At 48.8% G+C, this 10015-nt stretch overlaps 1 protein-coding gene across 1 annotated transcript in view; it reads right to left on the bottom strand.

Moving 5' to 3' along the window:
- Nucleotides 1-9531, bottom strand: part of LOC104627959 (ephrin type-B receptor 2) — a gene marked incomplete at both ends in the record, with an annotated part of 16802 nt that extends 7271 nt beyond the window's left edge. Inside the window, 4 exons of the mRNA XM_010296377.1 lie at nucleotides 624-691; nucleotides 883-991; nucleotides 1508-1670; nucleotides 9407-9531. Of these exons, the coding sequence (XP_010294679.1) occupies nucleotides 624-691; nucleotides 883-991; nucleotides 1508-1670; nucleotides 9407-9531 (465 nt within the window). The remainder of the gene's footprint in view (nucleotides 1-623; nucleotides 692-882; nucleotides 992-1507; nucleotides 1671-9406) is intronic.
- Nucleotides 9532-10015: the final 484 nt, after the last annotated feature.

Here is a 10015-nt window from a genome sequence, read left to right as displayed (position 1 = left end):
ATGCTGGGTGTGAGCAATTGCCTTGCAGTACACAGAGGGAGGCTGCAAGAGAAGGTATGTTATGTGTTGTATTATATACCTATATATAGGTATATTAGATATCTACTAGGATTCTGGGAGCACTGGGATCGGCTCTAGCAAAGGCACATAGAGGTATGTGGGTTTCTGCAGAAGGACAGCACCCTGCAGGACATGGGTAGGTTGGGAAAGGGGTCTCACTGCTGCCCACAAGCTGGGCAAAGCTCAGGAATCAGAGCAGCAAGACAAGGTGTGGTGGCAGGGGCTGCACCGCAGAAGAGGGTGAGGCTTCAGGGGCACATGCAGGGGTGTGTGTTGGATGTCGCAGGAGTTTGTAGAGCGTGCACGGGTGTTCACTGCAGAGCTGGCACCCGACAGCATGCACGTCTGGAGAGCACAGATTCTACAAGGCAGGGCAGGCATCTAGGTCACAGGGGACTGGTGGGGCATCTAGACAGCATGGAGGTCCTCCTGTCCACACATGCACACACCTGCCCAGCTAGGTGTCCTGAGCCCTCCCCACATGCCACAAGGAGTGAGTGAACAGGAACACAAACCGAAGAGAGAGCGGACCCCCAGGCCTGGCGGGGGGCCGTGGTACGTACTGTGGCCACTGGTATAGTGCTGCAGCTTGTCGGTGTACTCAGAGTCAGCACGCTCAAACCCCCGTCTTCTGGAAAGAAAGGGAGTCCTGAGCCCCAGCATGGGTCCATTGGGGCTGAGAGACACACTACAGGGGCATCTCTTCCCTCTTCACCTTCCTGTCCACATCCTCCCCTCCCTTACCCCCGCCACCCTGCCTCTCTCCAGTTGCCACCCCCTTGCACAGCCCCAGCCCCAGGTCACGCGCTCAGACTGACCTACCTGTTGCACACAATAATGATGACGACTACAGCAATGAGGAACACCAGTCCTGCTGCAGAGGAGCCGATGATGAGTGGCAGCTTCTCCTGGACACTGGTCTGGTACTCAGCTGGCACGTAAGGAAGAGGAAATGGGTTACTGCGGCATAAATGGGCCAGTAGGAAGATTGTATAGAGCTATCCCTTTTGGGTGGGAAAGTTTAGTCTCATGGATGCATGCATGCTGTGCCTTGCTCCTTGGCCTCAGGGACAGAAAACTGGCTTTGCCTGTTTTATTTAGCAGCACAAAGTTAGAAAACAGAGGTCCAGGTCTGCATTTGTCATCAACAGCTGTGCACATGAAAATCATAAATTTTGTTTCCTCTAAATCCAACTGAGTGAACATGTCCCCATGCCAGAAAAGCTTGGCAGAAATTTGCGTAGATTATGTGATTCCCTGCATGGACCACCAAGTGTCCATGCCTCTCTCCAGGTCTTGCCAGGTTGAATAAATGCGTGTGGCTTGCCAATGCACCCTTGAAGAGACTAACAGCAAGTGGACCAGCACTGCTGCCAGTGCATCTCCACCTTGTTCAAGTCCCTCTAGACCCTGTGTCACCTTCATGCAGAGGCAGCCGAAGACTCACCTTCAGTCATGGTCTGGAAATACATCTTGCCACTATACCGGCCGTACCCGGCCACAGTACGTGCTCGCACCTGGAAGACGTAGATGGTGCCAGCTTTGAGGTTTTGCACTGCCACGGTGTTGGTAGGGCTCTTCACTGTTGTTGAATTTAATTCGCTCAGATCCTGCCAAAAAAATACAAATCTTCCATCAGAAAAATGAGTCCAGAATCAGGAGCTGCATTTCTAGAAGGAGACCAGGGTAGCATGGGTGGAGAGACCACCATGGTGAGACCATGGGCCTGAACAGACTGTTCTTCCAAGCCTGCCACCCATCAGAGAGACACAGAAGCAGAAATGAGAGTACAGATATTCCTGGGCTACCCACCACCTCTCAGAAAAGACTCTTGAAACCTCAGGTCGTTTCTCCAAGCCTTGAGCTCAATGGGGACGGGAACTTGTTCCCTCTTCTGTGCCCACTTTCTCTCAGCACTGTCCTTCTTCCTCATCCCCTCCTGTGCCTGATCCAGCCTCAACACCCTCTCCCTTTGCTCTTCCCCATCTCCCTTTGCCTGTGCTGGAGGTAAAGCCCACCTGAACATACAGCTTTGGACCTCAGAGGAGAGCTACTACCATGACTCTGCACAGGGCTTGCTTCACCAGGGACCAGGGCTAGGTTTTCAAAGCTGCGGCACTGAAGAACGTATTTAAAAGTGACAATGAGACTACTTCCAAATTTCTGTCCCACCTCTTGTGTGCCATTTTTCTACCTGAGGACTTGAGCAGTCATATCATAGCAGTATAGATGGTATTGCACTTGTGTAAGTGATGGATCCATCACTGCCCTTAGTAATTATGCCCTTAGCTGAGCATCCAGAAGCACTAGGATGGGCCAGGATCTCCTTGTGCTAGCCACTGTACAAGAGAACAGACAGTCCCTGTCCCTCCCAGGGACATGGAGAAACAGGTCAGCAGAGGAGGGTGAAAGATGGTACTGAATGTGGTGCTTCCTATCATCAGGGCAAGGTGGCTTTCATGAATTCCTGAAAGTCAGTGCAAAGCAGCAATATATGCAAACAGCATGATTTTTCTGGAAAACAGAAAAATCTTAAAAAAGCCAAGCTGTGAGTATAAGCCCCCATAAAAGGAGATGCAGGCATGGATTTTTGAATCAAATTTCTGTAGCTACGTTGAAAGTGCTCATCCTTTCTGGTAACACCTCCGATCTGGCAGATCAGGTTGTCTTGGCAGGATCACTGGTTGGAACAGATCAGCAGCCGACAGGTCAAAATCTGAGCTGGCAAGTTTACAAGCGAGTCCCTGAGTTCTGCTAACTTCAAGTCACTGTAAAGGGCTCAGCAAGCCCAAAAACTCCCACCCCACACAGACTCACCAGAGAGGCGAGATAACCTCATGAGAAGTAGGGAGAGACTGGCAGAAAGAAGTCAGACACATAGTTTGTGCAATCCCATCAAGTGGGACTGAGGGTGTGATCAAGGGACTGGGCTTTTGCCTCAGCCATGAAACTCCACTGGAGGGTCATGGACAGATTGCTTCTCATACTGTGCTACCATGAGATCAGAGTGAAACTCGTAGCGAGGAGCAAAGCGTCCACTCCTCCTCACCAACTTCTTCTGCAGTGGACTCCTGAAGGACAGAGGGTATCAAAGAGGCAATCAGGCAGGAGGTCCCATCTTGTAACGAGCCAAGGTTTCCTCAAACAAAGGTGCAAGTTGCTCATGCTGTTGTTCTCTTGCGCTGCTTTGGCTGCCTGCAGGCAACAGGGAAGCAGAAGTCAACAGAGAATCTTGCATCGAGCTTTTCACACCCTTTGCCTAAAGGGAGCTGTGTCCTCAGCCTCCTCAGCTGCTGGACCACAGCATGAGTCAGGTTGTCTTGCCCACCAATAAATGGTGGAGTTTGCCTTTGGGGGCTGCTGGTCTCCATTCTTTTCCACTCTTCCCATTGCTAGCCATCTGGTGACTTTGGTTTCATGTTCATTCACTTCTGAGAACAGCACTGGTGCCTTCACTCAGAGGATCTTCTGCACAGCCAGAAGCTGTGATACCAGCAACATTAGAGGACAACAAAGAACAGTCATTCACTGTGGGGCTCCATACAGCAGATCATATTGAACCAATGTTCTCTCCATGTTCCTGGGACAGCCTGGTGCTTTCTCAATTAGTCATCATGCTGGAGCAGAATTGCAAGCGCTCTGGCATTTGCAAGATGGATTATACTCCTGATCCAGGTTTGTGCAGACTATTTGCCTCACAGATACAAGGCAGCTGAAAGACAACATACATGGAGTTAATTTCTTCTTGTATTAAGCTTTTGATTGAGCAGTGCTCTGGTGTGGATGGCTGGTAAGAGAATGGTCTAACAGGAATGTGCTTCTCCAAGTGTGCAGTCAAACTTGGAGGCTTGGAAATGCTGATGGCACATCATTCTGCAGGGTAATGCAAAGCAGCTCTGCAAATACGTGGGAGGGGGAGGCCTCCACTATTAATGGTGTTCAGGAACAGTTTTCTCTTCTAAAAACTACAACATCAGTTTTATCCACCTGGAACTGGCGCTGAAGGTGCCTGGGTATCACTGGGGTGTTTGAGAATTAAACTAATGACAATGAAAAGCTCTAGTACAGATACACAGACAAGAAGGATCAAGAAAAGATGAGCACGCAGAAAATTGATTGCCTTGTTCATCTGATCAGGAACTCCCTTGAACCTTTCCCAGGCAGGCTAGGAGAGAAATAGGTCAGGAAATGTTTAGTTTTAGTACTCAAGGGCTTGAATCCTCCCAGGCCCTTGGATGGCGCTAACACCACAGTTGTTTTAAAATCATTTGTCCAACTGTTGGAGGGAACCTCATCCCTGTTCCTGGAGGACTTTAAATTAAATGCAATGGGCGTGCTTACAAGACAGTTTATAGTCTGGAAAATTGATGTCTGTCTATCTCAGAAAGGGGTGCTCATGCCTGTGCTCTCCTTTTAATCCCAGACAGCAAGGAAAGAGCATTTACACGTCTCCACCCTCCCTTATCAGACCTATTCTTTCCTCTTGGCATATTGCTCAGCCATCACCTCTCCAGCTATTCACTTCAAACACTTCACTTTCACCCCTCTGGGCTTCTCCAGCAGGTCCAGGGCATCCCAAGTCATTTAAAGACCAAATCCCTTTGCTGTTTCTCTCAGCTTGTTTTTTGCAGAGGTTTGGTGGTTGGTCTTTTTTTTTTTTCCCCTGCTGATTTTGGTTTGAGTTTGGAAATCCTAACTCAAAATAACACAGTTCTTATTTCCTCATAGGTTTGATTTTGAGTCCTCACCTGGTTCCCCTTCCCCTGAGCCAAACTTAAGCTGAAACCAAAGTCTGATTAACAAAAAAAAAGTTTCTTGAAACACGGATAGTCTGTGAAACACTCAAAAGATTTGAAAAAAAATTGTTTCTAAAAAGCCATGTTTTATCAGCTAAAAAAAAAAAAAAGCCAAATAAAAATGTCAGCTGACTTAATTTGGCAGACAGCTCCTCTGCGCGTCTGCACAGCGGCAATCTGCTATGGTTCGGTTCCTGGAGCAAACAGAGCCACACGTACACAGCTAGCCCCAAGGCTGTGTGCCAAATCGTCACACATCTGAATTTTGGCCCCCATGGGTCGAGTACATTAGGAGAGATGCTCAGATGTGGTAACAGGGTCCTGCTGGCCACTCTGGGGGTGGATCCGTGCAGTCCACAGCTCCCAGACTGGCATGGGGAGCACCATTTGTGGGGAGATCTCAAGAGCATTTGCCCTCCCAGCCAGGTATCTGACCAAGTGTATTGTGGTAAGAGTGTCTGGATGCCTCTCACTGAGCCCTGGACAGAAGCAGCATGGACCCTGGGCAGGGATTGGGACTGCAGGAAAGCTATCACAGGGCTCCCTGTCAATGTTTCCTCTTAATCATCTTGATCTCTCAGTTTTCCCCAGACAGAGTCCCCTCCAAGGATTTGCGCAGCAAAGGGGAAGGGGCATTCCAGCTCTCGCTCCATCCTGGGGACACGTGGGAAACACCAGGCAGCAGCTTTGGCCCCAGGCTCAGGGATGCTGGTGTCCAACACTGCTGGCCGGAGACCAGGAATGTCCTCTGAGCCAGCCCAGCAGCAGTGATTTTTTTTGCTGTCCTTGGCACGAGCCCTGGTGACATCCAGTTCTGGGGACGCTGGGCTCCTGCCAGAAGCTCCTGGGCACCACAAAAACTATAGCCAGCTCTACTCCCACTTCCACCTCCACCTCCAGCTGCCACAGGTCACCTCTCCCCCACCCTTCAGCCCCCCAGCCAACCCATGCCCTTTCCCCAGCACTGGTTGGAGACAAAGGGCTCCTGTGCCTCCTAAAACATTTGCATCGGTGACGGAACTGGGCACAAGGGGTGGGCTGAATGTCTTCAAACAATTACAAAATGGGCAACTTCAGCATACTCTAAGACAAATCATTTTGCATAACAAAGAAAGCTAATTATTCTTTGCAGTGCTTGACACTGCAGTGGGTGTCCAGCTCCAGGGATTAATTTGGCAACTTTGGACAAAAACTCTATGCCCTTTCTAAGTGAAGACAGCACTCACTTTTTTAATATGACAAATGTTGCTAGGTGCCTCTTGGAGGTAAAAAAAAAATACATTAAGGAGAGGACCATAGAGACCAGACTCCTCATTCAGTGTTTGCATAACAATCTGCACTGATTTGCTCTAAGTACATGTGAAAGAAAATCGTCTTGTTGCCTCTGTACAGGCATTTTTAATAGCATCTAATAATAGCAATGTTATAAATTACCTGTGAAATGGAAACAAAAATATACCTTTGTTTCAGGTATTGTCAACAGCTCTTTTCTGTTAACGCTAAAACACTTATTCCTTTTTTTAAAATGTAATTTATGTCTTTATATAGAAGAGAATCAATTTAAAATGGAGAGCCAAAATACTTTCTATACAAGATGCATATGCTGCTATTCTTATATTTGAACTGTTTTCATGCTAATAAAATGTTATCTTCTACTGGGGAAAAAAAATTCCATTAGAAACAACTTAACTAGCTCCAGAGATATTTTCTGAGCATTCAGAAGCACATGGGACAGTTTGCATTGAAACATTTTGGAAGAAAATCACCTCTGTACAGACTGGCAGTTGAGTGAGAACACACCTGGGATGTGTCACGCACTCCATCCAAATTGCAAGTATTGATGGGAAGCAGGGGAAAAGCACGGCATATCTGAAGCTGTGCATTTTGGGACTGTTCCCAGGGATCAAGTAAATGGCTTTCAATTGCAAAACTCATCACTGCAATGGCTAGACTAACATGAGATTCAGCTCTGCCAAGCAGGCAGAGAAGGATATACTGTCATTGCATTGCTGAAAATGCAGAGGGCTCTTGACTGACCTGCCAAAGCATATGAAGACCTTGGCTTGACTACTGATGAATCAGACCTTGAGTGTGCAACTGGGACTTCGAAGTGATGGCTAACACACACAGAGGAGCTTGGGGAAAAGACAAATCCACTGTCATTGGCCAGGCCCTGCCTCAAGCTCTTGGTTATTCCACTTCCTTTTTAACCTGTTTCCAAATCCTCTGAGGTTTTCTTGCTGTGGGACTAAGCTTTGACCCAATGTCCCCTTTCTGAGAATGACATGGTTGGGGAGAATGACACTGGTTGAGGAGAAGATAAAGATATGCCTTTCTTCAACCAAAGCACCAACAAAAAATATTCCAAGAGGTTCAAATGATTCTGCTTCTCTACTCCACTCTGGTGAGACCCCACCTACAGTACAGAAAAGACATGGACCTGTTGGAGCAAGTTCAGAGGAGGCCACCAAAATGATAAGAGGGATGGAACACCTCTCCTAGGAGGACAGGCTGAGATAGTTGGGGTTGTTCAGCCTGGAGAAGGGAAGGCTCTGGGGAGACCTTATTGCAGCCTTCCAGTGCTTAAAGGGGGCTTAGGAGAAAGATGGGGACAGACTTTTAGCTGGGCCTGTAGCGACAGGACAAGGGGTGATGGTTTTAAACTAAAAGACGGGAGAATCAGACTAGACATATGGAAGAAATTTTTGACACTGACGGTGGTGAAACACTGGCACAGGTCACCCGGAGATGTGGTAGATGCCTCATCCCTGGAAACATTCAAGGTAGGTTGGACGGGGCTCTGAGCAACTTGCTGTAGTTGAAGATGTTCCTGCTCGTTGTAGGAGGATTGGACTAGATGATCTTTAAAGGTGCCTTCCAACCCAAACCATTCTATGATTCTATGATCCCTTTCTGAGAATGACATACATCTTGGTTGAGGAGGAGATAAAGACTTGCCTTTCTTCTTCAACCAAAGTACCAGCAAAAAAATATACCAAGGGTTTCAAATACCAGGACAGAAAGCACCTCAGCACCAGCACGTGGTCCTGCTTGCATTGTCCCCTCTGCCAGGGCTAGTGTTCCACCTGAGAGCCGGCTGCCATGAAAAGCATTGCCTGAGCGTGGCTTGGGCCACTTGTCCCCATGATCAGGGACATGCTGTGCCCTAAGCGCTGATGATGGGGCAAGCAGATGCTCACCTTGGCTGTGAAGATCGGCCGTGAACAGCAGGTTCCCCTTTAGAGAAAAATTCCCTTTATTTAGAGCTTCGACCAGAAAACAGAGGGGAGGGGGAAGAAAGAAAGAGGGGGAGAGATTAAGAGAAAGAGGAGGAGAATGAACTCCCTGACATCTTCTGTCTCTACTTCAAGAGTCCTCAGGGAAAGCACCCCTCTTGCTTTCCAGATCTATCTTGTTACTTACTCATCCATCTTACCACACGTTCTGGCATCATTTCCAAGGGTCAAATAAATGTCTGTGGTTTATGCAATATAGGTCAGGACCTATTTAACAGCTTACAAAGAAGCTCCCCCCGTCCTCATTCTCCCTCTGGCTCTTGGTGATGAAAAAATAGGTCACAGGCAGGCGGTGGGGGGATTAATCATTTCTTCCGGCAACTGCTGTGAAAAATGTTTTCAGTTCCATTTAATCATAAAGCTTTTTAATTAGTTAGTTTGCAATTTTTAATGTATGGTTTATAACCTCTTGTTTAAGAGGACAGATTCCTGGAAGGAGAAATCTCCTGTTAAACTCCTCCTCTGGGTAGCACAGATGAACTTCACCAGCCAGGCAGAGCTTGGCAGGTCCTGGGACCAGCACCAGCATGGTCTTCAGGTCTCTCAGCAGCCACACAACTCCAGCCCCATGGGATGGACACCCTGGCACAGCCCTGGCTTACAGTCCCTCTGCTTGCCTGGGCCAGGGAAGGTGGAAGACACACGTTCCTTGGGGATAAAGAGACAGAGCTGCGGGACCCCTTCACATCAGCCTCCCTCGACTGCATAGTCCAGTATGTACCCTCCATGGGAGTATGGGACAGCTTCTCCCCGGTACAAAACCCGGGTACCCGGCCTGCTGCACACAGGTGCCAAACTCACCTTTGGTGTTAATGCACTGACAGACAGCATTACACAAAATCTCACTGACTCATCTAGTGTGGTCCAGCCTCGGACTAGATGCTCTGCAACATGCCTACCATTCCCAAATGTCCCAGTAGGGGAAAGGGAAAAGTTAGACCCTGGCCCCTGGCTACCCAGCTCTCCCTGCAATGGATCCACCTGCCACAAGTGCTGGAGAGGTGAAGGAAGCAGAAGCCTCTCCTGAAAGACCAGCAGATTTTCCCCACTTGCAGTGTCTGTGCAGTTTCACTGGAACCACCACTGGGCTCTGTAGGGTTGGCAGCCACTGCCACCCACACGGCCAACTGCAGCAAGAGAAGGAACCTATTGATCAACCAACCTCTGTGGCTGGTGTTACACCCTTATGCAAAGCTTTGCACCACCTCCTCTCCCAAAAACCTGTGGCTGAACCCTGCCAAGGTCCCACAGTACCTTCTCATAATATTGCAGCTCATAATCCAGGATGACTCCGTTGGGCTGGTCAGGCTGAGACCATGAGAGGGTAATGCTGTCCACGGTGCGGCTGACCTGGTGCATGATGGACACAGCTGAAGGAGCTGGAAGAGAGAGTGAGAGACAGGCCTCAGTCAGATCCCTTCATGGGCAGGACCCTCATCCTCTGGCTGGAGGCAGGCAGGTGTCTTATTGCTATTTGGAGTTACTGAACTTGCTTCCAGCAGTGGCAGGGCTGTCCAGGGGTCAGGAGATCCTGGGTTTTGCTGTTTGCAGAGAGCAGTTGGGGAGAACATAATGTTTCCACTGCTCACTATGAGTTTGTAATTAGAAACCATGCAGGGCAGCATCTTGGGCGGGAAAACAGATCATTCCCAGGCAAAATGAGCCCAGGGTTGGAGCAAACACAGCCTTGTTCCCCTGGACAAAGCACTACCAGCCCAGCAACGTGCAATTCTCCCCGCTTGCCGTGGGGAAGTAGAGGGTTCGTACTTTGACATTTGCATAGAGCAGCTTTATGAGGCATAGGCAGACGCAGGAAGCAAGCAGCTCTTCTCCGCCTCGGCGTGCTGGGTCTGCAAGATGCAC

The sequence above is a fragment of the Phaethon lepturus genome, unplaced genomic scaffold (assembly GCF_000687285.1).
Source record: "Phaethon lepturus isolate BGI_N335 unplaced genomic scaffold, ASM68728v1 scaffold23661, whole genome shotgun sequence".
Lineage (NCBI taxonomy): Eukaryota > Metazoa > Chordata > Aves > Phaethontiformes > Phaethontidae > Phaethon > Phaethon lepturus.
Note: the sequence above shows the minus strand (reverse complement) of the source record. Positions and strands in the feature narration are given on the sequence as shown.